At 50.1% G+C, this 26,607-nt stretch overlaps 4 protein-coding genes and 1 pseudogene across 4 annotated transcripts; all 5 read left to right on the top strand.

Moving 5' to 3' along the window:
* The first annotated feature begins 478 nt into the window (after positions 1 to 478).
* Positions 479 to 1,283, top strand: LOC112879107. Its single transcript, XM_025943474.1, has 2 exons — positions 479 to 629; positions 782 to 1,283. The coding sequence occupies exons 1-2, from the start codon at positions 539 to 541 to the stop codon at positions 1,129 to 1,131; spliced, it is 441 nt and encodes a 146-aa protein (XP_025799259.1). The 5' UTR covers positions 479 to 538; the 3' UTR covers positions 1,132 to 1,283.
* Positions 1,284 to 2,694: 1,411 nt separating this feature from the next.
* Positions 2,695 to 10,346, top strand: LOC112902365 (beta-glucosidase BoGH3B-like). Its single transcript, XM_025971414.1, has 6 exons — positions 2,695 to 2,794; positions 3,024 to 3,228; positions 3,379 to 3,469; positions 3,663 to 4,052; positions 4,135 to 4,239; positions 9,202 to 10,346. The coding sequence occupies exons 1-6, from the start codon at positions 2,710 to 2,712 to the stop codon at positions 10,084 to 10,086; spliced, it is 1,761 nt and encodes a 586-aa protein (XP_025827199.1). The 5' UTR covers positions 2,695 to 2,709; the 3' UTR covers positions 10,087 to 10,346.
* Positions 10,347 to 12,322: 1,976 nt separating this feature from the next.
* LOC112894570 (beta-glucosidase BoGH3B-like) lies at positions 12,323 to 16,865 on the top strand. The gene is made up of 7 exons (XM_025962326.1): positions 12,323 to 12,360; positions 12,450 to 12,760; positions 13,150 to 13,354; positions 14,194 to 14,284; positions 14,545 to 14,934; positions 15,123 to 15,227; positions 15,721 to 16,865. Exons 2-7 carry the CDS (start codon positions 12,499 to 12,501, stop codon positions 16,600 to 16,602), a joined length of 1,935 nt encoding a protein of 644 aa, XP_025818111.1. The 5' UTR covers positions 12,323 to 12,360; positions 12,450 to 12,498; the 3' UTR covers positions 16,603 to 16,865.
* A 1,649-nt stretch (positions 16,866 to 18,514) lies between these two features.
* Positions 18,515 to 21,142, top strand: LOC112884003 (beta-glucosidase BoGH3B-like). Its single transcript, XM_025949288.1, has 5 exons — positions 18,515 to 18,584; positions 18,714 to 18,918; positions 19,681 to 19,771; positions 19,885 to 20,259; positions 20,951 to 21,142. Exons 1-5 carry the CDS (start codon positions 18,515 to 18,517, stop codon positions 21,140 to 21,142), a joined length of 933 nt encoding a protein of 310 aa, XP_025805073.1.
* A 61-nt stretch (positions 21,143 to 21,203) lies between these two features.
* On the top strand, positions 21,204 to 26,094 carry LOC112872765 (annotated as a pseudogene).
* The last annotated feature ends 513 nt before the right edge of the window (positions 26,095 to 26,607 follow it).

Raw genomic sequence — 26,607 nt, forward strand, 5'->3', positions numbered from 1 at the left:
ATTTTGATCCCTTTAGTGTCGTTATTGCTTGTGACCTAACATACCAATGTTTATTCAAAGAAACTTCATGTCATATCTTTTTTTTTAAAAGGACATCTTTCATCTCCAAATCTTTTAAAGTGTCTGCCAGCTGACTGTGTCCATGACAACGTGTTCTGGCAGATTGCAAGGATAAGTCTTCTTTTTTTTTTTTTTTGAAAAGGATTGCAAGGATAAGTCTCACATGTCATATATTCATGATATACTATACATACCAAAACAAAAGAATGATTCCTATATATGCACCATTATTTTGCTTATCCACCTTATATAGAAAGCAATTAATGTCCATAACTTCTTGTAATCTTCTTGATATATAATCAATAACTCGTTTCCAAATTAGTCGAATAATGAAAGCATCCTGTAGGGAAGACTAGTTTTTCTCTTTATATATTGAGCTGGGTAGCCAGGCCATTGCTCATCTCCAATCTATCTTCTCTCAAACAGAGAGAGGCTTACAGTTGAAAAAGCAAGAAAGGGTAAAGATACAAGCAGCAGTATGAAGGGCAGCAATGGTGGCGGCAGCTTGCTATCTGTGACTCTCATATGGCTAGCTATTCTCTTTGGATGCCTAGCATTGTCTGCACAATGTAAGTACACACCAGGCATATTTTCTTCATTAAATTTTACGTGTATTTTACTCTTATATATCATATGCGGTGGCTGTGTGCGGGCGCAGAGGCCGGAGACAATTTCCATTTTTTAAAAAAAATATACAGTGACGAACACAAAATATTTACAGGCCGTTCTCATGAGCTGCTCAAGAATGTCGGGCGCACAAGAGGCGTCTACCTAACTGGCAGCGCGAGCAACAGAAGCGCTTACCACACCCAGATCGAGTGCCCACCTGCTGCAGACGATGATGGTGAGAGCAAGCTGAAACTGATCTTCTGCACTGTAAAATGCTTCTGCAATGGCGTCCATGGCGACGCCATCTGCTACTGCTGCCAGAAGCCTCCTGGGCCAGTATGTTACGAGCAGCTAGCCGACTGCCAGGCCAACTGCCCCACCTGCAACCCGGATTGCCCACCCGGAGCTGCGGCGGAAGGCCAGCGCCTGCTTGCAACGACGAACGCCACCTCATACTTGTAAGGGGTTCCATCCATGATCTTGAAACTGTTAGGATCAGATCAAGCAGAATAATACGCTATGCTGATGTAAAAAATATATATGATTAAGTATGCCATCGTTACATCGTTGCAGCCATTGTAGTCATTGTTAAGTTTAGGCTGTCGTACTGTTTGGCTCCGTCCTTGCTGAATTTCTTGCTCCATCGATCTGATCTGTCTGGAGGTGGAGCCGTAGAGGCAATGATGATCTTTGATTTGACGCTGCATTTTTCGTCTTGTGAATTGTTCTTGTTTGCCCCCCCCCCAAAAGCCGCTCATGCCTTTCCTCCGCCAGTGTATGAATCTGCCGGAGATTCAGGCGAGTTTCGTGGAGAGAGTGCCGGCGATCGAGCGCGAAGGTTGTCTCGGCGATGAGTCCTGACCACTCGTCTCAGTCTCAAAGTGGAATAGTCCCCAAAGGTTGGATGGTTCATGACTCCATCGATTCTGAACGATCCCTTTCCATGGTTCATCATCAGCTCTGAACATTTTTTTTTATGCATGCACAAACTCCATTGCGAGTCATCAACGTCCTGATCTCGGCTCTCTCGCCTGATCGAGCTTACCTGCCACTAGATACATGAACAGCTAGTCTCTCAGACTCTCAGTACGTATGTCTTTTTTTGCCCCTCGAAAGGACGGCGAAATCTTTTTTATTTTAATATTGTCAGAGGAGTCTTCAGTCTCTGTCTGTCCGTAAATTCAGTGCACACCAAGCGCGCAAAGCCACCGCCATGGACTCCGGCCGCCCGCTGATGATGCAACACGAAACTCCCCACTCCACTCGGGACTACTGATATACTAGCTCGGTCGACGAGTGGCCACATCACTCACTGCAAGCGGACAAAAAAAGAAAGAAAATCAGATTTACCCTTCACAAAAAAAATGTTCTTTTATATAAGGAGTTCACTTTGACCTGAAGAAACTGAACTCATCATCTTGTCAGTGACGTGCGCAACAAATGCTAGAGTAACGTTCAAGTGATCTGCCTTGACCGTTTTATGCGTCCAGAAAACTCGGATGGAATCAATCTGCTGTATATTCCTTGGATATTTGTATTTAGTACTTCTGGGATCTGGGAAGGGAATCAATCTGTTGCTTGCTGCCTCAGATTAATGTTCATTTCAAATCTGAATTTCCTGACACTACTAGCTAGCATTGTTCCACTTCCATGCGTGCAAACTCCAATGCAAATCAACGTGACAAGATCGAGCTTGTCTTGAATTGTTTATAGGGACACTGATCCTGTCTATAACTGTACGCAACACCAAGCTACAGTGCACACAACAGATAGGCGACACTTCACACTTGTAGCCACAAGCCCACAAGAAAGATAAGCTGATCAGCAGCCATGGCGGTCGTCCAAGCTGCTGCAGCTGCTGATGGTGTTGGCCGTAGCTGCACCGGGGCGGCCGTCGTCGTCACTGCCGCAGCGGCGGCCTTGGTCTTGCTGCAGCTGTGCACCTGCGTCGTGGCGGCGGCCGGAGCCGGAGGGGATGGCGCCAAGTACAAGGACCCGACGCAGCCGCTGAACGCGCGGATCGACGACCTGCTGGCGCGGATGACGCTCGCCGAGAAGATCGGGCAGATGTCGCAGATCGAGCGCGAGAAGGCCACGCCTGACGTCATCAGCAGCTACTTCATAGGTAGGACTATGATCTTCCGTCCGGAAATTGTTCAGTCTTATGCATTGGCACTGTTTTGTTTTAATCTGAATTAATAAGACCTCTAAAGTGGGCAGAATTAAGAGAAACGATTTTGATCTTTGCCATGTCAGTATAATGTGTCCACCTGGTTTTATTTAAACCATGAACAGCTAGCTTGATCTATGTCTTGCGCCTTCGATCAATCACACATGGACGTCGTGCGGTGCAGGGAGCGTGCTGAGCGGCGGAGGCAGCGTGCCGGCGGCGAACGCCCCGCCGGAGGCGTGGGCGAAGATGGTGAACGGGATGCAGAGCGGCGCCCTGGCCACGCGCCTCGGGATCCCCGTGCTCTACGGCATCGACGCCGTCCACGGCCACGGCAACGCCTACAAGGCCACCATCTTCCCCCACAACGTCGGCCTCGGATGCACCAGGTCCACCACGCACTACTACTCTCTCTCTCTCTCTCTCTCTCTCTCTCTCTCTCTCTCTCTCCCTTTCTTTTTCTTTCTTTCTTTCTTTCTTTCTCTTTTTTTTTGCGAAGGGGACACTTAAGCTGATGACTTGAGTTTTAACTGGTTCAGAGATCCTGAGCTAGTGAAGAGGATTGGAGCAGCAGTTGCAGTAGAGGTCAGGGCCACCGGAATCCCCTACATCTTCGCTCCATGCGTTGCGGTACGCGATCGCGATCTCATAGTTAAACTCTTATAATTTCACATGAATCTCATACCAATTTCAAAGGAACCAAAATGTGACTCCCGCTTCGAAAGCTAAGATGCATCAGTTCGCAGCAAATTTGTAGCAGAAACAAATGGGCTAGCTCTGAATTTCTTATCCGTGAATCAGAATCTGTCATCTGTGCGTGCAGGTCTGCAGGGACCCTCGATGGGGCCGGTGCTACGAGAGCTTCGGCGAGCACCCCGAGCTCGTGCGGAGCATGACCTCCATCGTCTCGGGGTTCCAGGGCGAGATCCCGGCCGGCGGCCGCAAGGGCGCGCCGTTCGTCGCCGGGCGGCGGAACGTGGCGGCGTGCGCCAAGCACTACGTCGGCGACGGCGGCACCGCCGGCGGCATCAACGCCAACGACACCGCCGCCACCTTCCACGAGCTGCTCGCCGTTCACATGCCGCCCTACTACAACGCCGTCATCCGGGGGGTCTCCACCGTGATGGTCTCCTACTCCAGTTGGAACGGGGCCAAGATGCACGCCGATCACTTCCTCATCACCGACTTCCTCAAAAAACGGCTACGATTCAGGGTACGTTTGCGAAATACATTGGAATTTTCACAAAACATTCGAATTTAATTTTAAAAATTATCTTTGCATACCTGCATTACAGGGTTTTGTGATCTCGGACTACCAGGGACTTGATTTCATCACGACCCCTGAACACGCCGACTACCTTCTGTCCATCAAGCTCGGGATCCTTGCTGGCATTGACATGGTAATAAGCACTCCATCCATTTCAGAATGTTATGTTGGATCTCATGCAACTGCACGGCGCGGGTCACGCGAACGACTCGCGTCTGATGCGCTCTGCTCTGCGCGTTCCGTTCCGCGCCATGCGCTCCACGCCCCGCGCGCCGCGCGCACTTGCCACGCTCCGCATGGCTCCCCGCGACTCTCCTGTAATCTAGCAATCTAGCAGAGATTAGTTAGTCTCATGCATGCATGTAACGTGTATAAATACTACACTCTGAATCAATACAAGTGTGGTTGATTCAATCCCTCTCTACATGGTATCAGTTACCGTGTGATCCTACATCCCCGCTTCCGCTCCAGCGCCATGGCGCATTCGCCGGCGCACTCCTCATCCTCTTCCAACTCTAGCGACTCCGGCCTCCCTCTCGGCGCGCCTCAACCTGCCTCCCTCGCCGTGGTTCAGACGGTCAACATCCGGAACCACGTCCCCATCCTCCTCGACCTCTTCGACTCCAACTACAGCCAGTGGCGCTGCCTGTTCGACTCTGTTCTCGGCAAGTTTGGCCTCGTCGGTCACGTTCGCTCGCCGCCGCCACTCAACGAACGCGATGCCGAGTGGCGTCAAGTTGACTGCACCCTCACCAATTGGATCTACACCACCATCAACAAGGGCGTCTTCAACCTCGTCTACAAGCCCGATGCCTCTGCGTTCACCATCTGGACGGATATCGAGGGCCTCTTCCGCGATAATGAGATGCAGCGCGCGGTTCTCCTTGAGGCCGAGTTCCGCAGCATCATTCAGGGCGACCTCAGCATCTCCGACTACTGCGCCAAGTTGAAGAAGCTCGCCGACAGCCTGCGCGACGTCGGCCACCCCGTCTCCGAGCCCAGCCAGGTGCTGAATCTGCTTCGCGGCCTGAACAAGAAATTTCGCCATGTCAAGCCGGTGCTCACCTCCAAGACGCACACCTTCATGAGTGCGCGCTCCTACCTCCTCCTCGAAGAGCTGCAGCTGCAACAGGACGACAAGGCGGAGGCTGGCCAGGCGTTCCTCGCCGGCCACGGTGGTTCTGCCGGATCCGCTCCGCAGGGCGGCGCCTCCGGCCACGGTGCCCCCTCCTCCGGCACTGGAGGCTCCTCCAGCGGCGACACTGGCGGCAACCGCAGCTCCCGCTCCAAGCACAAGCGCCGCGGACGCGGCCCCACCACCAGCTCCACCACATTCGGCGGCAACAGCTCCGGCGGCGCACCCCAGCGCCCACCCGCTCCGTGGATGGGCAACTTCAACCCGTGGACTGGGCTTGTCCAGGCCTGGGGCGTGCCCTTCCGCGCGCCCGGCTCCGGCGTCCTGGGTCCTCGTCCGCCGTTTCAGGCCCAGCAGGCGATGATGGCCCATCACCAATCTCCTACTGCTCTGGGGCCTTCTTCCTCCTACGGTGCGTCGCCATGGGACACCAGCGCGCTCTACACCGCCCTGAACTCTGCCGGCGTCGCCACCCAGCCGCCGAGCTCCGCAGATTGGTACCTCGACACCGGCGCTTCATCGCACATGTCGTCTACCTCCGGTATCACCTCTTCCCCTCGGCCTCTCCCCTTTCCCTCTTTCGTAACCGTTGGAAACGGCGCCCGGCTGCCTGTAACCCATACAGCCGTCGCTACCATTCCCACATCTTCTTCTCCTCTCCATCTCAACAACGTTCTCGTTACTCCTTCTCTGATAAAAAACCTGGTGTCCGTCAAACAACTAACCCGCGACAACAATGTCTCAATTGAATTTGATCCCGTTGGTTTCTCTGTCAAGGATCTGGCCACCCAAACGGTGATGCTCCGATGTGAGAACTCCGGCGACCTCTACCCTCTGCGGCTGCCACAACATCATGCTCTCACTGCTTCGTCAACATCTTCGGTGGAGCTGTGGCACAACCGTCTTGGGCATCCAGGCTCGCGCGCTCTCCATCAGATCCTGCAAACCTTTGATTTCCGATGTAATAAATCAGCAGCTCATTCTTGCCATGCTTGTCAGCTGGGCAAACATGTTAGACTGCCTTTTGCCTCTTCAGAAACACCAGTTTATTTCCCTTTTCAATTAGTGCATTCGGATGTCTGGACATCACCAATTTATAGCAATTCGGGTTACAAGTATTATGTTGTTTTGATTGATGCTTACACTCATTACATATGGACTTTCCCCGTTCGCAGCAAGTCTGATGTTCAAAATATCATTCGCTCCTTCTTCTCCTACGTCCATACACAGTTTCAGCTCCCCATTCTAGCTCTCCAAACTGACAACGGGCGCGAGTTTGATACTCATGCCCTGCGCCATTTCCTAGCTGCCCATGGCACTAGCTTTCGTCTCTCCTGTCCGCACACTTCACAGCAAAATGGGAAGGCTGAGCGGATCTTACGCACGATTAACGATTGTGTTCGCACGCTACTAATCCAAAGTGCAGCTCCCTCTTCGTTTTGGGCGGAGGCCCTGAACACGGCGACGTACGTCATCAACAGGCGCCCTTGCCGCGCCACTGGAACCATGACGCCACACCAGCTCCTCCTCGGCTCCCCACCCCTCTACGACGAGCTCCACGTCTTCGGCTGCCTCTGCTACCCCAACCTCACACCAACGGCCGCGAACAAACTCAGCCCGCGCTCCGTGGCGTGCGTCTTCCTCGGCTACCCCAACGACCATCGTGGCTATCGCTGCTACGACATCGCCACGCGCCGCGTCTACACCTCTCGCCACGTTAACTTCGTCGAGACCGTCTTCCCGTTCCGGCTTGCGACGCCGGCCTGTACACCCCCGACGTCGCCGTCCACGGCAGCGCCCACCGACGATGATGACCCGCGCCCCTGTCCGGTGCCTGGGCCTGTGCCGGAATCGCCTCCCACAGTCCACACCGGCTCGTTGCCGTCATCTCCAGGGGCACCCACCTGCTCGCCGGCCGCAGTCACGGCCACGCCGTCGCCTCCACCTGCTACCGTGCGAGACGCACCGCAGCCACCACAACACCACATGGTAACTCGCGCCAAAGCAGGGATCCGCAAGCCCAACCCCAAGTACGCCCTTGCCGGTACTACGTCAGCTATCTCTCCCATTCCACGCTCCGTGCGCGCAGCACTCACAGACGCCAACTGGCGTGCGGCGATGCAGCTCGAGTACGACGCCCTTCTCCGCAACAACACCTGGACACTGGTTCCCCGACCCCCAGACGCCCAGGTGATCACCGGAAAATGGGTGTTTCGCCACAAGTACCGGTCCGACGGGACCCTCGAACGCTACAAGGCCAGGTGGGTGGTTCGTGGCTTTCATCAACGACCGGGGATCGACTTCGGCGAGACCTTCTCCCCGGTCGTCAAGCCAGCCACTATCCGCACCGTCTTAACGCTGATCGCCTCCAAGAAATGGCCTGCGCACCAGCTGGACGTCACGAACGCGTTCCTCCACGGCAACATCACGGAACGCGTTCACTGCCAGCAACCGACGGGGTTTGAGGACATGGCGCATCCGAATGCCGTGTGCCTCCTATCCCGTTCCCTATACGGTCTCCGTCAAGCACCTCGTGCCTGGTTCACCAGGTTTGCGGAGCATGCCATCTCCCTTGGCTTCCGGCAATGTCGTTCCGACTCCTCACTGTTCGTCTACGGCCAAGGCACATCCATGGCGTACCTACTCTTGTACGTGGACGACATCATCCTCTCTGCCTCCACGACGGCCCTGCTACATAAGATCATCGCCAACCTCAAGTCTGCGTTCGCCGTCAAGGACATGGGTCCCGTCAGCTACTTCCTCGGCATCGACGTCCGGCGCACTGGCGACGGCTTCGCTCTCTCCCAGTCCGCCTATGCTCTGGACATCCTGGAACGCGCCGGCATGACTAACTGCAAACCAACAGCGACCCCTGCCGACACCAAGTCCAAGTGTTCAAGCACTGAAGGTGTACCTCTGAAGGCCGCGTCCTGGTACAGAAGCATGGCTGGTGCACTCCAATACTTGACACTGACACGGCCCGACATAGCTTACGCCGTTCAACAAGTATGCTTGCACATGCACGCGCCCAAGGAGTGTCACGGTGCGATGCTCAAGAGGATCCTTCGCTACATCAAGGGAACGACGACGCTTGGGCTCTATCTCCATGCCAACAAGAAACCAACGATCACCGCGTACACAGACGCCGACTGGGCAGGGTGCCCCGACACTCGCCGCTCTACATCTGGGTTCGCTGTCTTCCTCGGCGACGCGCTCATCTCATGGTCGTCCAAGCGACAGACCACCGTCTCCAGATCATCTGCCGAGGCGGAGTACCGCGGCGTGGCCAACGCAGTGGCAGAGTGCTCTTGGCTCCGGCAGCTTCTTGGCGAGCTCCAATGTGCTGTTCCTCAGGCGACGGTGGCGTACTGTGACAACATCTCGAGTGTGTACATGGCTCGCAACCCCGTTCATCACCGGCGAACCAAACACATCGAGATTGATATACACTTCGTTCGGGACAAGGTGGCCGTCGGCGAACTTCGCGTTCTACAGATTCCAAGCGCTCGCCAGTTCGCAGACATTTTCACCAAAGGACTCCCGACGGCGTTGTTTGAAGATTTTAGGTCCAGCCTCTGCGTCGGATCGACGAGCTGAGACTGCGGGGGGGTGTTGGATCTCATGCAACTGCACGGCGCGGGTCACGCGAACGACTCGCGTCTGATGCGCTCTGCTCTGCGCGTTCCGTTCCGCGCCATGCGCTCCACGCCCCGCGCGCCGCGCGCACTTGCCACGCTCCGCATGGCTCCCCGCGACTCTCCTGTAATCTAGCAATCTAGCAGAGATTAGTTAGTCTCATGCATGCATGTAACGTGTATAAATACTACACTCTGAATCAATACAAGTGTGGTTGATTCAATCCCTCTCTACATGTTACATGAGGTTTGATTTTGGAAGTATTTTTTATGAATTTTCTAAATCCGTACTCCATTTTGAAATATTTTAGATACAATGTTTCAGGTCATGATCCCGTTCAACTACACGGAGTTCATCGACGGCCTCACACTGCTGGTTCAGAACGGCACCGTCCCGATGAGCCGCATCGACGACGCCGTCCGCCGGATCCTCCGCGTCAAGTTCACCATGGGCCTCTTCGAGAACCCCTACGCCGACACCGGCCTCGCCGGCGAGCTCGGGAAAAAGGAGCACCGCGACCTTGCACGACAAGCCGTGCGCAAGTCTCTTGTCCTTCTGAAAAACGGCAAACCCGGCGACAAGCCGCTCCTGCCGCTGCCCAAGAAGGCCCACGGCAGCATCCTCGTCGCGGGCAGCCACGCCGACGACCTCGGCAGCCAGTGCGGCGGCTGGACCATCACCTGGCAGGGCTTCACGGGCAACAACCTCACCGCCGGGACGACCATCCTCGACGGCATCAGGCGCGCCGTCGGGCCCGCGGGCACCGACGTCGTCTACGCCGAGACCCCCGACGCCGGTTTCGTCCGGGAGAACGAGGCCCGCTTCGACTACGCCGTCGTGGTCGTCGGCGAGCCGCCGTACGCCGAGACCGCCGGCGACAACGCGAACCTGACCATCCCGGCGCCCGGGCAGGCCATCATCCGGAACGTGTGCGGCAGCATCAGGTGCGTCGTGGTGCTCGTGTCCGGGCGGCCGCTGGTGGTGGAGCCGTACCTGGGCGCCGTCGACGTGCTGGTGGCGGCGTGGCTGCCGGGGACGGAGGGGCAGGGCGTCGCCGACGTGCTGTTCGGCGACTACGGGTTCACCGGGAAGCTGTCGAGGACGTGGTTCCGGTCGGTGGAGCAGCTGCCCATGAACGCCGGCGACGCGCACTACGATCCCCTGTTCCCGTTCGGGTTCGGGCTCGGGACGCAGCCATCGAAGTATTAGAGGGTGTCTGGATCTCGGGTAAGGCACAACCTCAATTCACAGAAATGGTAGAGCAGCGACTCGCCGCGACAACAAAGCATGGTGCAAGAGTAGTGCTTGGTCAGACACGCTGCACGGCAAGCAAGTGAAGAGAGAATGGTTCTGTGTTCTTGTAAAAACCAAGATGCCTTAACAATCTATGTGAGCATTCGTGTAGATGTACCGTGTTTTGTAAAAAAAAATACTTACACAAATGTATGCAAGTTTTTATGTTTATATCATGTTTCTTAAAAAGTAAGTAGAGTATCAGATAACAGTCTAATAAAAGAAACAATATTTTTCGATTACCTTTTTTTTGAGATTGTATATTTTTCGATTACCTGAAATTTCCGAATCGCCGAGCCCAACAGCACTATTGCCGCCCCTCTCCATGTTCCGGCCCACTCGAGGTCCACCTAGCATTGGGCCGAGCAGCTCTACCGCCGGGACACCGACCGAGTGAGACTGGAGCCCAGCGCCCTTGCCTCCTATCGAGTCAGCATTTCACTGACCACGGCCCACCACGTAGTAGTATGTACTGAATCCATAGTAGTATGCGTTGAGACTAGGACTGACAAATACCAAGACTTCGACGATACAAAATCAATCTTTGACATAAGTTAAGCCTCGAAAAAAAATCTAGGTAGAGAGTAGTGGCTACATACTTGTTAACTTTTTGCATGGTTTACTTTGACTCGAAGACACACGTTGTGAAATGAGCAACTTTTGGTGCAGGTGCGTGATACGAGGGCCTTGCTTAGATCCCCTCCAAATTCCAACTTTTTACACTCTCTCTCCATCACATCAATTTTGGGATACATGCATGGAGCAGTAAATGTATGTAAAAAAAATAACTAATTGCACAGTTTAATTGTACATCACGAGATGAATCTTTTTAGCCTAGTTAGTCCATGATTAGATAAAATTTGTCAAATACAAACGAAAGTGCTATAGTATCTCCGGTTGTAAAAATTTGCAATCTAAACGGACCCTAGGTAAACACTCCCTGTAGTCTTTTACTTGTGCTATAGACACGGTCTCCAAGTTCTTTAAGTACCATTTTGCATTGTGTGCATAGACTCCAATGCGGAACAACGTGCCAGCAGGTGCATGATAGAACGCTTGGTTGAACTGATCTAAATTTTTAAATTTTTATACTCATCTATTCTTTTAAATGTGTGCGTATACGTGCTCGCTTGATGCTTACAGTAACGACGATTATATTCAGAGTCAATGATTCGACGGAGCTCGCTCACTTCCTCGATCGGCTATAGAAGATTTAAAATCTTGACCCGGGCTCATGCAAGTGATCTTTTCAATTAAGATCTGATCTGTATCTGTGGTGGAGTAAGCTGGAGTGTTAGCCTAAATGGTAAATGTTAAACAGTCGGTCGCCTGCCATTTAGCTATTTATTCGGACTAAACGGTATTTAAACGGTTATTAAATGAGGTAAACAACTGATTAGACGAACACAGCTAGCCACTGTATAGCGTTTACACGGCGTGTACACGGGCTAAACGGTCGTGCAGGTAGGCGAGCAGTGAGCGCTAGAAACAGTTCCGTCCGATCGCGATCTCTCCTCGATCCACGATCCGGACCAATATAATGTATAGCGTGGGCGGCTAGTGATGGATCGATGTGGATCAAGCTATTATTTTTGCATTGCCATGGTTTGCTTTGACTTTGTATTAGTAAGAAACACTCGCTATGGCAGGAACTTAACAGATGTCTCGATGTGCCTAGCTGGTGTGTAAAGCCCACGTTCAAGATGGAACGCTTGCTTGATGAACCAACTTGCTACTCAATTTCTCTCTTTTAATTTCTATCTTGTAGGCATTGGTCTTAGCATACACTACAATCTGTCTCTCGATCATTGCAGCTTCTCGATCATCTTCCAGTGCAGTACTCCTATCCATAGTGTGTCGTGAGCTAGGTGTGCACAAGTTGATAGGACCCAGTTGCTCATCATATCATATTATTAGCAGTCCCTTGTTCATTATTACCCGCAGAAAAAAACGCAGCCCCTTGTCGGTAGAGTAAATGCTAGTACGTCAGAAATCTGGACATTATTTTATATGATTTACATGTTCAGAGTTCAGAATCCGACTCAAACTAACACGATCGAGTGACACATCTATCCCACACACTCTGAATGAGCGCTTGCTCACTAACCTGTCCTTAAATACACTCCAAGCAGCGGCACTCCACTCCCCACCACACAGCCCCCCACACTTCGTGCTCACTACATTCTCTCTGTAAGCTCTCTGATTTTTCTCTGCATGGTTTCGATGTGATCTCGTGTGCATTGTTGACTGTGAACCTGCTGGATGATGCCACATTGCAGGTCGTCATAGCTAGATCGAGATCGACATCGAAGCTGAGCAGCCTGAGCTATGGGGGTCCCAGGTGGTGGTAGCAGGGTGGCCACTGCAGCAGCTGCCTGCCTGTTGCTGCTGCAGCTGTGCGGTTGTGTGGCGGCGCTGCCCATGAAGTCCGCCGCCGCCGGCGGAGACAGGTACAAGGACCCGTCGCAGCCGCTCAACACGCGGATCGACGACCTGCTCCGGCGGATGACCCTCGCCGAGAAGATCGGGCAGATGTCGCAGATCGAGCGCGAGAACGCCACCGCCGGCGTCATAAACAAGTACTTCATAGGTACGTAGGGGCATGCATATATGTATCCTTTCCGTTCCAAATTAAATTACATGTTGTTTCAGCTTTTTCCTTAGTCATAAATCAAACTTATCTACTTTTGACCAAGGTTATAAACAGATTTAATACCAATAAATACCTGGTGAAACTAGTTTAATTTTGAAGATATTTATATATTTTTGTATAAAAACTAGTCAGAGGAAAGTGCACATATTAGAGTATCTACACGAGTATCGGTGCTTCTGGATTTGTTTAAAACTAGTAGTGGTAGCCCTCAAGTTCATCATTATTGTTTACTGATCGAGTCAACGAGACCGTGACTTATCACATAGTAAAATATAATAATCTTTTAAAATACGGATACCATTTGAACTTGCCAAGCATGCATGCAGGGAGCGTGCTGAGCGGCGGAGGCAGCGTGCCAGCGAAGAACGCCCCGCCGGAGGCGTGGGCGAAGATGGTGAACGGCATGCAAGGCGGGGCGCTGTCGACGCGCCTCGGGATCCCCATCATCTACGGCATCGACGCCGTCCACGGCCACGGCAACGTCTACAAGGCCACCATCTTCCCCCACAACGTCGGCCTCGGATGCACCAGGTATAGATAATCATCATCACCATCGATTGATCACTCCCGTACGTCCAATCCCACAATAGTCTTTGTATATTCAAAATAAATTACTACCACATCCATCTGATCCATTGACTCTGTAGTGGTAAGATCGAGGTTCGGATTATTGACACACATCGTTCCAGTGCTCGGCATTAAGAGAGTTGACCTTTTAATTTGTCTGTTGGCCATATCCATCAATAATTTATATCTATTTAGGCCAGTGTCAGTGCATAGTTTCACGGCACATTTACTAAAACTAGGAGCAATGAAACTATGCCAGATGAGTTTTATGGTGTTGAAACTCATCTCGCATCCTATGAAACTCTCTTCTTCTCTCTTCTCGCCATGTCAGCAAAATTGATGATATGACATAGAATTTAATGCTATGAAACTCCTATTGAGACTGGCCTTATACTTTTATGATGGTAATATTGTATCTAGTTAATTAGCGATCCACATATGTGGAGCTAGTGGTTTCATGTGTAAATGACCTATGAACTTATTATGTGGTACACTAGTTAAATGTCCGTGCATTCGAACAAATTAAAAAGAAAATATGCATCAAAAAGTAAGGTAATGGCAACGAATCTGGCCGGAACAAGAAAAAAAATGATTGGTGGGCTCAGTTGCAGATCGATGCATTTTTTCTACGCCAATGAAAATATTTGTTAGATGTATGAGAGCATCATGAGGAAGTTAAAAGTAACCCACAAGTCTTTTTTTTTTAGAAAAACAGCAGGAGTACTGCTATATCATTTAAGAGAGGAAGCAATCGGAGTTTAGTACAAGTTTATTACATGGATAACCCACAAGTCTGGTTGCAGGGATCCAGAGCTAGCAAAGAGGATTGGAGCTGCAGTCGCACTGGAGGTTAGGGCCACTGGTATCCCGTACGTCTTCGCTCCATGCGTTGCGGTATGTAGATCATATCATTAACATCTTAAAATTAATTAACTTCTTCCTACAGTCACAACTCACAAGATAGTGAATTATTTTAAGTTATGTGCAGTCAACAACTTTAATTTTTTTTAAAAGGTATAACGTATCTGTCTTGAAAACAATTCAAAAATATTAACCTTTCTATATTTATGATACTTTTCTGTATATATAACTCATGGCATTAGAAAGATATCCAGAAGAAATGAATTTCATACTACTCTGAATCATGTGTGCAGGTCTGCAGAGACCCTCGGTGGGGCCGATGCTACGAGAGCTTCAGCGAGCACCCGGAGCTGGTGCAGAGCATGACCTCCATCATCTCGGGCTTCCAGGGCGAGATCCCCGCCGGCGGTCGCCAGGGCGCGCCGTTCGTCGCCGGGCAGCGCAGCGTCGCGGCGTGCTCCAAGCACTACGTCGGCGACGGCGGCACGACCAAGGGCATCAACGAGAACAACACGGTGGCCACCTTCCACGAGCTGCTCAGCGTCCACATGCCGCCCTACTACAACGCCGTCATCCGGGGCGTCTCCACCGTGATGATCTCCTACTCGAGCTGGAACGGGGTCAAGATGCACTCCAACCACTTCCTCATCACTGACTTCCTAAAAAAGGAGCTCCGGTTCAGGGTACGTTGCAAAGTACTATTCTGTTCCACAAAAAAAATGCAATTTTAGGTATGCACCTGGACGTCATATTGTCCAGATACACAGCGATAAGAATTTCACATGAAACGGTTCGGTATATATATGATTATGTGTTTGTGTGTGTGCGCGCGTATCGTCAAATTTACCTTAATTTGGACCTACATTTGCAGGGTTTTGTGATCTCGGACTGGCAAGGACTTGACAGAATCACAACCCCTGATCATGCTGACTACCTTCTGTCCATCAAGCTGGGGATCCTCGCCGGCATTGACATGGTAATTGAATAGTCCTCCCATTTCAAAAATTTGACATGCTAATTAAATAGTCACTCCACTATTTCAAAATGTTGACTTGGTAATTACTGGTAGCCCCATTTCAAAATGTTGACATGGCAATTAAATAGTCTCTGGATTTGTAAATATAAAGTGTAACTCTTTTAATTTAACGCAATCTATAATAGGATGCTACATTCTGACCATGAAATTCTCTTTTTCTTACAAAATGTGATTGAAATATATATAGACTACTTTCGAATATGAATCTCATGATGCCAAATTTGTATAACAGAAAATTTTAATTTTCAAGGTAATGGTCGCTTGACCACAATGAGGTTTCAACCTTAAAACAACATGCTCGCCTTTTAAAAAATGTACCAATTACATTTACAGTCAATGCATTTATCCAACGTTCAAATCTACTTTGAGCAGATTACTAGTTAAGATGATTATTTGTCAAAACATATTTATATTGTGCGTATACTTGTTTCAGATCATGATCCCGTACACGTACACGGAGTTCATCGACGACCTCACCTTGCTGGTGCAGAACGGCACCATCCCGATGAGCCGCATCGACGACGCCGTCCGCCGGATCCTCCGCGTCAAGTTCGCCATGGGTCTCTTCGAGAACCCCTACGCGGACCCTAGCCTCGCCGGCGAGCTCGGCAAGCAGGAGCACCGCGACCTGGCGCGCGAGGCCGTGCGCAAGTCCCTCGTCCTGCTCAAGAACGGCAAGCCCGGCGACAAGCCGCTCCTGCCGCTGCCCAAGAAGGCCCGCGGCAGCATCCTGGTCGCCGGCAGCCACGCCGACGACCTCGGCAGCCAGTGCGGCGGCTGGACCATCACCTGGCAGGGCCTCACGGGGAACAACCTCACCGCCGGGACCACTATCCTCGACGGAATCAAGCGTGCTGTGGTCCCTGGCACTGATGTGGTCTACTCAGAGAACCCTGACGCCGGCTTCATCCAGCAGAACAAGGCCCGGTTCGACTACGCCATCGTCGTCGTCGGCGAGCCGCCGTACGCCGAGCAGTTCGGCGACAACCTGAACCTCACCATCCCGGCGCCCGGCCCGGCCATCATCCAGAACGTGTGCGGCAGCATCAAGTGCGTCGTGGTGCTCCTGTCCGGGCGGCCGCTGGTGGTGGAGCCGTACATGAACGCCATCGACGCGCTGGTGGCGGCGTGGCTGCCGGGGACGGAGGGGCAGGGCGTCGCCGACGTGCTGTTCGGCGACTACGGGTTCGCCGGGAAGCTGTCAAGGACGTGGTTCCGGTCGGTGGAGCAGCTGCCCATGAACGTCGGCGACGCGCACTACGATCCCCTGTTCCCGTTCGGGTTCGGTCTCGAGACGCAGCCATCGAAGTATTAGGGTGTTTGGGTTCACGGTATCTCATTGGAAGTTTTGAGAGTTAGTTCAATTTTAAGCTAAATTCTTAAGACTTAACGGTGAAAAATCGTCAATCCAAACAGACCCCTGATGACAGATTAGAGAAGACTCGCTGGTTAATTGCTTCCGGAACATTATTATGTCGTCGTTTCATTTTTCCATAGCTAGTCCGTGTTTAGTTGATCTATGTAGCAGTGTATCTGAAGTTCTGAATTCTGAATGATTAAGTGGTCTCTCTTTAGCGACATGATTGTGTTCTTGTTCATTTGAAACTAGTGATTGGCTGAGCCTTCTCTCCTTTGTTTAGAGGGAAGTGATTGGCTTGCATCGCCATTGTCAATCCCCTCGATCTTGATGCTTCAATGTCACATCACTGGCAATGTTTAATTTTGTGCTTGTACTGCAATGGAGAGCATCATTTAGATGGCTAACCTTATGGTAGGTTTTGTCCAAATAAGATTTGTGGTGAACCTTCTCTTAATGAAAAAACGTGCTAAGGGCGTACGTGGAAAAAAGATTTCACGGTGAACCAGAGACCTACCGTTAGTCAATCTCTTGCAACAACTTGCCAAATCTTACTTGAGCTGTGGCCAACAAGCATGGCATAAATAAAAAGAAGCCTCAATATGTGGGAATTAAATTAAAAGAACCATGCCTTAAACTAGAATAATTACCTATTAAGGTTTTTTTAATGGATATACCGTATAGCATAGAGTAGTGAAGCGTGCACAAGTTGATAGGATCAATTGTTGTTCTATTTAGACATGGTCTTAGCATACACTACAAAGAGTTTACTTTGGCTATAGGAAACTCCTTTTTTAGACATGGTCTTAGCATATACACTATAAAGAGTTTACTTTGGCTATAGCAAACTCATCATACTAGCCACTTGTCGATGAGTTAACTATATGTCACAAAACTGCAGCATTTTATCTAAAAAGGAATCTTGAACATTTTATAATTTGTATGTCCATAAAATAACGCTAAGGGCACATTGGAGTCGTCTAATAGGCGGTCTCATGCAATGACACATCAGCTTGAGACGATTTAACAGACAACCTCTACAATGGGTTGTATCTTTCTATTATCTCATAGTATACCATATTTCTTAATTTATGAAATAAAAAAAAGAATATTGTGAGTAGTATAACAATAACAACTCGTGCAATGGTGATAAAATCATCTCATAGTTCTTAATTTTAGCTTATAAGGCGGTTGTTTCGCGAAGCAACCACCTCGTTCTCTCTCCTCCCACTTTCTCCTCCATGTCATCAAAATCCTACTTGAAAGTGTGCATGAGATATCCTATGAGACCGCTATCGTGTAGCAATATACTTTTCCTAAGGTTGTGTTTGGTTTAAAAAATGGGGTGGTCATCGTCTACTTTTTATTTGGTTTGTGAAATGGAATAGATTGAAAAAATCACCACATCATAGCTCACGAGGTAAATGTTAGTTTATCAGATATAGTCATCCCACCAAATTAATGGGTGGTTCCTCAAACCAAACCCCCTTTGTATGGATACTTGGTCACTCTGACTCAGCATGCCCACAAATACAAAGCAAGAGCAAGAGGAAGCCAGGAACTCCAGTCCACACTGAAGCCATATACTAGGTGTCAACTGTGTATGCTTCTTGTTGCTTTGCAGCTCAAGAAGCCACACCGCCAACATCAGAACTGAGCCATGGGGGTCCCTGGAGGTGGCACTGGTAGCAGCTGCGGCAGGTTGGTAGCTGCTGCTGCCTCGCTCGTGTTGCTTATTCACCTCATCTGTGGCTGCGCTTCTCCGGCGGCGGCGGCGGCCGCGACGGCCTGAGGCGGAGGGGAGCGGGGCGCCAAGTACAAGGACCCCAAGCAGCCGCTGAACGCGCGGGTCGATGACCTGCTGCGGCGGATGACGCTCGCCGAGAAGATCGGGCAGATGTCGCAGATCGACCAGGAGAACGCCACCGCCGGCGTCATCAGCAGCTACTTCATAGATGCGTAGCTAGCTGGAAATTAAATTCTCGAATTCCGCCGCGCGCGGTAGGTTCTTCGCTACGCGCACACAGCAGCCTCCCATGGCCGGGTAAAGCATCATCATGGCTCTGCAGGGAGCGTGCTGAGGGGCGGCGGCAGCGTGCCGGCGGCGGACGCCCCGCCGGAGGCGTGGGTGGAGATGGTAGAGGAGATACAGCGCGCGGCGCTGTCGACGCGCCTGGGGATCCCCGCGATGTTCGGCATCGACGCCGTCCACGGCCACGGCTACGTCTACAAGGCCACCGTCTTCCCGCACAACGTCGGCCTCTGCTGCACCAGGTAGGTAGCTCTCTAGCTAGCTAGTAAACTTTGCATTGGCCGATCCGAGTCTTTGTATACCCCCCAAATTAGTAGAGAAAGCTAGCACTGCTACTGAGATCCAAGATCTGTAGTAGTGCCCACATGCTGATGCTTGGCAGCTGGCATCGATATACAGACTAGCTACATACTGGTCCAACTACCACGTGAAGGATTCCTGCATAACGGGTTTATTATTCTTTGTATATAGGTTGAGGTAGTGCGAGACACCTTAACTATCATAGACGACATAGTAGGACTAGGGCTCTCTCAATCTTAGCTCCATCATTGTTTGTAAATATATTTTTTTCTCGAATACACAGAAGAGTTAAGAGTTACGTATCTTTATATTAGAAGAAAATAGAGTTTGTTACACAATATATGAGCCAGGCTCGTCATGGTCCAAACTTAGACATAGCTGGATTAGAATGTGAATCATTGTACGTCAAGCTACATAGATACATGTACAGCTTACAGCTTGTCTCGATCTTTTTTTTAATCCTTGCACGTAACTCACCTACAACCTCTTTCTACGCACCTAGACAAATATTCCAGGATGATAGAACAACTTTGATAAAGCAGCTGTTGGATTACTCTTTCCCGTACGCAATGCTGCATAATTCAAATAATATTCCTGGTTGTTCTATTCTATCATCAAAGAAATTTAATAGGCCATCAAAGAAAATAAATTTAGTGGTGGTGTGGCAAAAAAAAATGTTCATCAAGCGTAGTTTACTGGTTCAGAGACCCTGAGCTCGCAAAGAGGGTTGGAGCAGCGGTTGCATTGGAGGTCAGGGCCACCGGAATCCCCTTCATATTCGCTCCATGCCTGGCGGTACGTAATAATGCTAAAATTAAGCCTTGTAATTTCACCAATTGTAATCCAAATTTGCGGCAAAAGAATGGACTTTTGATGCCATCCTTGTTTATTTTTTAAAAAATTTGTAGGTGTGCAGAGATCCGAGGTGGGGACGGTGCTATGAGAGTTTCAGCGAGGACCCCAAGCTGGTGCAGCAGATGACCTCCATCATCTCGGGCTTCCAGGGAGAAATCCCGGCGAGCGGCCGGCGAGGCGCCCCGTTCATCGCCGGCCAGCGCAACGTGGCTGCGTGCGCGAAGCACTACGTCGGCGACGGCGGCACCACCAGGGGAATCAACGAGAACAACACGATGGCCACCTTCCACCAGCTGCTTGGCATCCACATGCCGCCCTACTACAGCGCCGTCATCCAGGGCGTCTCCACCATTATGGTCTCGTACTCGAGCTGGAACAGGGTCAAGATGCACGCTAATCCAGTGGCGGAGCTAGGATTTTTGTATAGGGTATGCCGGAACAAAATTTTCATATGCAGTTCAGTAAAATGCATATATAGTTTTGTAAACAATTCGGTAAAAATTCAGTAAATAGCATATATTCGACACCTGTCATGTAAAGATAGTGCTAAAATCCACAACCAAAAAAGAAGCTCAGGTTAACAAACAAACTTGGAAGCGCAAGTAGTGCACATATAATAACATAGTAAGTTAGTAACCCAAAGTCATCATCACACATTGCCTAACAATTCAAGAAGTGCAGAGCAAGCAACTACTATTACTAGAAATCTAGAATGCTTGGTAATACAAGCCAGGAAGACCCCTCAAAGGACTACTTGGGCACCTAAGTACACAATAACTGGACTTCTCAGTTCTCACTGTACTGACTAGGAGTAACATAATAAGAAAATCTACACATCGAGGATTCGAGGTGCAATACTGCAATAGATCACCAAGAAAAGAGAGACTACGATTATTTCCAATATTTATAAGCTGAATGGACACCCCTGGCTCTGCATATCGTGATCTGAAATTAAAATGACGCTGATACAGCTCAAGCTCAAGCTCCAGCAGTTAGACACTGTGTAGTAGTAAGTGGTAACTGCTACCTCCTCCCTTTGCTTCTTCCCCATGAGATTAGTTGTGCAGATAATCTCTGCTCTTGTTTCTGATGCACTAACAATGTCCTTGGTAAGAACAGATTGACGCCGAGCATTTTGACCGCCGGAGCTTGGGAGCTGCATTGAGCTGCTGGCCGACAGGCAGCCATGGGGGTGAAGAAGAGTCGCAGCCGCAGCTGGGCCCGTGTTGCGGCGACGTTGATCTTGTGGTGGTGCTGCGCTTGTGCCGTTGCAGCGGCGGCAATGGCGGCCGCAGGCGGAGGAGGGGATGAGCACCGGTACGGCGGCGCCAAGTACAAGGACCCGTCGCAGCCGTTGAACACGCGGATCGACGACCTGCTCCGGCGGATGACCCTCGCCGAGAAGATCGGCCAGATGTCGCAGATCGAGCGGGAGAACGCCACTGCTGACGGCATGTGGCACTACTTCATAGGTACGTGTACAACCAGCGTGTATGCATACTGATAAGTGATACCGTGTACATAAGCTCAGCCTACTGCGATGCTTGCTGGAAACATAAATGCACGTTGGAACAACAGTTTTAGGTTATGTTTCTGTACTTATACTGCAAGGCTAATGTTTCAAAAACTTCTTCTTGGTAATCTTGAACTAATAACCAAGCGGAAGATGTTCATTTTATATTACCTCACGAAACTTGAACTAAAAAAAAGTCAACTTGTACATGAAGACGAATAGGATAAATCTCGTTAAGAGATGCATTGGACCACTTGAAATTTCGAACAATAGGTTTCATATTTACATTTCCAAGACAGTGACGCCAACCAGAAGGCAAATGGATTCGTGTTTAAAATTACCCCTCCGGTGTATGATTTCATATTGTTGCTTTATAGGTTCGACAAGTAGCATTTAATTTCACGGCATATCAAGAGCTGGCACTTTCTTTCTCTCTCTTTCTAGCAAGCGCATCGCCAATATTTGGAAGTAGCCAAAAGTATTTTTTTAGCACATGTTTCATTAAGAGGGTAGCCAAGCTAAAAATGTTTCAAACGGATAGCATGAACTGCCCGATGTAGAAAATTCTTTGTTGCTGCTATCAATGCAAAACACATGCTGGTTCAGTAGAGAAGAAGTAGTCGGACAACGACGACGCATCATATGGATGTGCGGGAGCGTGCTGAGCGGGGGTGGCAGCGCCCCGTCACCCAATGCGGCACCAGCCGAGTGGGTGCGCATGGTGAACGAGATCCAACGGGGTGCCCTGTCCTCGCGCCTCGGGATCCCCGTGCTCTACGGCATGGACGCCGTCCACGGCCACAGCAACGTCTACAAGTAAAGATGTGAATGGGTACCCGTTACCCGTTACCCGACGGGTAAAAATACCATTAGCGGATGGGTATGGAAAATTTTTGAACCCATGGGTATAAAAATGGGTATGAAGTTGTACCCAATGGGTACGATGGGTATGGGTATAGAAACCAGGTATCCATACCCGTTTACCCATCCATCCATTTATTTTTAGCCTAGATGTTAATTTAGCCCAACAAATAAAAAAAACTGGCCAAACAAACCCAAATATAAAAAGAAAACCTAAACCCTAACCCACCCGGCCACTCCCTTGCCCCTGCCCCCTGCCTGCCCGAGCCCGACGGCTCACGGGTCACGGCGGCGCGGTGCCCAGCAGGACGCAGCTAGCCGCCGCCCTCGAGTCCTCCACGCAGCCGTCGGCCACCGCCCTCGAGTCCTCCACGCAGCCGTCGGCCCGCCACCCTCGAGTCCTCCACGCTAGTCGCCGCCCGCCCGCCGCCCTCGAGTCCTCCACGCAGCCGTTGGCCGTCGCCCTCCACGTAGCCGCCGGCCGCCGCCTCCTCGTAGGCACAGGAAGCCGCCGCCCACGACGCAGCTGCTGGCCGGGCGCCCTCTAGGAAGTCACCGCCCTCGGCCTTCTCACAGGCGCCGGGCACCCTCCCTGAAGCGGCCGCCCTCGGCCAGTCGGCCTACTCGCAGCCGCTGGCCGCCCTCCCCGAAGCCGCCGCCATCCACGCAAGCCCCGGCCGGGCAACAACGGAACCATGGATTTGAACCTTGAGAACAGTGATGCCGTGGACATGTGGACATGTTTGTATTGATGGATTCTTATCTTTCAGTATGATTTAATACTTGGTAACTGCTACAATATGTATACTATTGCTTGCTGTTGTTGAATTATTTGCTGTTGTTGAAAGTTAAATTTGGCGGGTATGGAATACCCATGGGTATCCGTTACCCAAATGGGTAAGGGTATGAGTACGGATATGGGTATGAGTTTTCCAGATGGGTATAGGTTTGGTTTAATGGGTTTTATACCCGTTGACATCCCTATCTACAAGGCCACCATCTTCCCCCACAACGTCGGCCTCGGATGCACCAGGTGCATATAAATGCTCCCTTTCACTCGTTTTTACAAACTTCATTTTAAATTGTAAGGTGCATGTTGGGATAGGATTTTGTCGAACAATTACTCTAGTGGATGGGTGCAATAGGAACTTTATGAAAGCACGATAAACAAGGTAGATAAGCAACTGTGAAATGGCAATTTTAATTTGTCACTTGGAGACAAATTAAATAACGTTTATTAAATGTGCATAGATTGCGGCTCAGCTTGATCCACTTGGTTGCAATTTTATCCGTACTCATCCGTAGTAAATACTAATACGTGCTAGCAAAATAAATTTGCACGTGACTCTCACTGATCTCGGTATGATAGTGTTGAGATTTCAAATGAAGTACTAGCAGCAGGAATCAAGCGTCTAAATTTCTCTAGATGATAAATTGAAATTTGAGTGATTTTTATCAGCAGCCCCTAAACTTCTCTCGTGTACTGATCATCTAGATCCATAAATTCTCAAATTGCAAACGGTCACTTATTGGACTTATTATCTAGGCCCTGGATGAACTTTCACGTATAGATCAACGCGTCCAACAACAGAATGAGAGCACTCGATACAGTTTATTAACCACAAGTCTGACTTGATTCTACTAACTGATTTTAGCAATATTAGTTGTAAACATATGAGGAACTAATAAGATTTAGCAATTTTGTGAATTAATCTAATTCTATAGGGATCCAGAGCTAGTGCAGAAAATTGGAGCAGCGGTTGCTCTTGAGGTCAGGGCAACCGGAATCCCTTACGTCTTCGCGCCATGTATTGCGGTAATTAACCAAGCCTGTATCCTTAACATCATCTTCATTTATCTGAACACAATCACATGCCATTTAGCAGCTTAAGCTTTCAAAAATAATATTTTTTTCCTTTTCGAGAAAGGTAGCTGCTTATTTGGAGGCAAGATTAATTGTAGAAACTTGATAGAAAAAAGGTCTAGTTCCTGCTAAATCAAATAAAAAAAAATCCTTGTTCCAAACTAGGGCAAAAATATAATGTTCTGAATCTTTGGTTATCCCTAATATTTCTATGTAGGTGTGCAGAGATCCAAGGTGGGGCCGATGTTACGAGAGCTTCAGCGAGGATCCTAAGCTCGTCCAGCAGATGACAGCCATCATATCAGGCTTCCAAGGAGAGATTCCAGCGAATGGACGCCTTGGAGCTCCTTTCGTCTCTGGGCAGCACAATGTTGCGGCATGCGCAATGCACTATGTCGGTGATGGCGGAACGATCAATGGCATCAACGAGAACAATACAATAGCCACCTTCCACGAGCTGCTTAGCATCCACATGCCGCCGTACTATAATGCCATCATCCGGGGCGTTTCCACTATCATGGTCTCCTTCTCCAGCCTCAATGGGGTCAAGATGCATACCCACCGTCCTTTTATCACCGACTTCCTGAAAACAAAACTTCGGTTCAGGGTTTGTCATTGTCATTACAATTTACCTTTGTTAACTAATATAAAGTTGTTCAACAACTATATTCACTCCATTTTTATTAAAGGTTGGTTGGTTGCATTATAAAGTATTAGATTTATATTTTTAAATACTTTTAGAAATAATAGTAACATTAAAAAGATATTTAATAAATAAATTTTCAAAATAAAGGAGTGAGTGCTGTATGGTTTAGTGACCATATGCTCAATGATGAACAAACAAGAGGACAAGACTCTTCATGAACATGGCAATGTTAAGACATCGACATCAACCTATGCTGGACATCGTGTCTGACGTATGCTTAACTCCATTTCAGGGTTTTGTAATCTCCGATTATGAAGGGATCGATAGGTTGACAACCCCTCAACACGCGGACTACGTTTTGTCCGTCAAGCTGGGGATCCTAGCCGGCATCGACATGGTATAGGTGTCCACAACAGTACATGTCTAGATTCCAGCGTCGATCTCTGCTCAATTCTTACAAGCATGTTGTGCATCACAGGTGATGATCCCGTACACGTACACGGAGTTCATCGACGACCTCACCTTGCTGGTGCAGAATGGCACAATCCCGATGAGCCGCATCGACGACGCCGTCCGCCGGATCCTCCGCGTCAAGTTCACCATGGGTCTCTTCGAGAACCCCTACGCGGGCCCTCGCCTCGCCGGCGAGCTCCGCAAGCAGGAGCACCGCGACCTGGCGCGCGAGGCCGTGCGCAAGTCCCTCGTCCTGCTCAAGAACGGCAAGCCCGGCGACAAGCCGCTCCTGCCGCTGCCCAAGAAGGCCCACGGGAGCATCCTGGTCGCCGGCAGCCACGCCGACGACCTCGGCAGCCAGTGCGGCGGCTGGACCATCACCTGGCAGGGCCTCACGGGGAACAACCTCACCGCCGGGACCACCATCCTCGACGGCATCAAGCGCGCCGTCGACCCCGCCACGGACGTGGTCTACGCCAAGGACCCCGACGCCGGCTACCTCCAGCAGAACAGGGCTCGCTTCGACTACGGCGTCGTCGTCGTCGTCGGCGAGCCGCCGTACGCCGAGACGTTCGGCGACAACCTGAACCTGACCATCCCGGCGCCGGGGCCCGGCGTCATCCGGACCGTGTGCGGCAGCATCAGGTGCGTCGTGGTGCTAGTGTCCGGGCGGCCGCTGGTGGTGGAGCCGTACCTGGGCGCCGTCGACGCGCTGGTGGCGGCGTGGCTGCCGGGGACGGAGGGGCAGGGCGTCGCCGACGTGCTGTTCGGCGACTACGGGTTCACCGGGAAGCTGTCGAGGACGTGGTTCCGGTCGGTGGAGCAGCTGCCCATGAACGTCGGCGACGCGCACTACGACCCCATGTTCCCGTTCAGCTTCGGGCTCGAGACGCAGCCGCTGAAAGCTTAACTAGTTTCGGAATATGCACGCCGTCTTTTGCATTTTGGTTTGGTAGTTTCAGACCATTTTAGTTGATCGTCGCAGTAGAATCTGAGGATACTAAATCTCCAATAATTGTCTTACTTGTCTGACTTTTGGGACGTCAACTCATTTCTACTGGTTGGCGATGAGTATGTGAAGCTTTTCACCTCCCTCGATTTCAATGGAGTTTTGAAGTCTGTACTTTCTCCATCCTCTCCATCCTGGAATATAAGGTATCGAAGGGTTCATAGTTTGTACTAAGTATAAAATATCCTTAACATCCTAGAATATTTTAAAAAATAATTATTTCTAGCCGTCCATAAAATCAGCAAAATAATAATAAAATAAAATATTAAATAAAGGTACATGCATCATTTTCCCATCTCCTTGATCTGCTAGAAAAATACTAAGATGCTCTGTATTACAGAATGGAGGGAATAAGTTTAAATATAGATGTTAGGCCTCCTTTTCCTTTTAGCAAAGTGCAAATTAGTATGTTTTTTTTAGCGAAGTGCAT

The sequence above is a fragment of the Panicum hallii genome, chromosome 1 (assembly GCF_002211085.1).
Source record: "Panicum hallii strain FIL2 chromosome 1, PHallii_v3.1, whole genome shotgun sequence".
Taxonomy (NCBI): Eukaryota; Viridiplantae; Streptophyta; class Magnoliopsida; order Poales; family Poaceae; genus Panicum; species Panicum hallii.

What these genes read in the sequence shown, in the direction of transcription:
- LOC112884003 (XM_025949288.1), top strand. Translation starts at nt 18,515, where the DNA reads ATGACGCTCGCCGAGAAGATCGGGCAGATGTCGCAGATCGACCAGGAG. An exon ending in GTCGGCCTCTGCTGCACCAG is followed by an intron (nt 18,919 to 19,680) that starts GTAGGTAGCTCT and finishes TTACTGGTTCAG; the next exon opens with AGACCCTGAGCTCGCAAAGA. An exon ending in TATTCGCTCCATGCCTGGCG is followed by an intron (nt 19,772 to 19,884) that starts GTACGTAATAAT and finishes AAAAATTTGTAG; the next exon opens with GTGTGCAGAGATCCGAGGTG.
- LOC112894570 (XM_025962326.1), top strand. Translation starts at nt 12,499, where the DNA reads ATGGGGGTCCCAGGTGGTGGTAGCAGGGTGGCCACTGCAGCAGCTGCC. An exon ending in GTCGGCCTCGGATGCACCAG is followed by an intron (nt 13,355 to 14,193) that starts GTATAGATAATC and finishes GTCTGGTTGCAG; the next exon opens with GGATCCAGAGCTAGCAAAGA. An exon ending in TCTTCGCTCCATGCGTTGCG is followed by an intron (nt 14,285 to 14,544) that starts GTATGTAGATCA and finishes TCATGTGTGCAG; the next exon opens with GTCTGCAGAGACCCTCGGTG.
- LOC112879107 (XM_025943474.1), top strand. Translation starts at nt 539, where the DNA reads ATGAAGGGCAGCAATGGTGGCGGCAGCTTGCTATCTGTGACTCTCATA. An exon ending in CCTAGCATTGTCTGCACAAT is followed by an intron (nt 630 to 781) that starts GTAAGTACACAC and finishes AAATATTTACAG; the next exon opens with GCCGTTCTCATGAGCTGCTC.
- LOC112902365 (XM_025971414.1), top strand. Translation starts at nt 2,710, where the DNA reads ATGACGCTCGCCGAGAAGATCGGGCAGATGTCGCAGATCGAGCGCGAG. An exon ending in TCTTCGCTCCATGCGTTGCG is followed by an intron (nt 3,470 to 3,662) that starts GTACGCGATCGC and finishes CTGTGCGTGCAG; the next exon opens with GTCTGCAGGGACCCTCGATG. An exon ending in AAAAACGGCTACGATTCAGG is followed by an intron (nt 4,053 to 4,134) that starts GTACGTTTGCGA and finishes CCTGCATTACAG; the next exon opens with GGTTTTGTGATCTCGGACTA.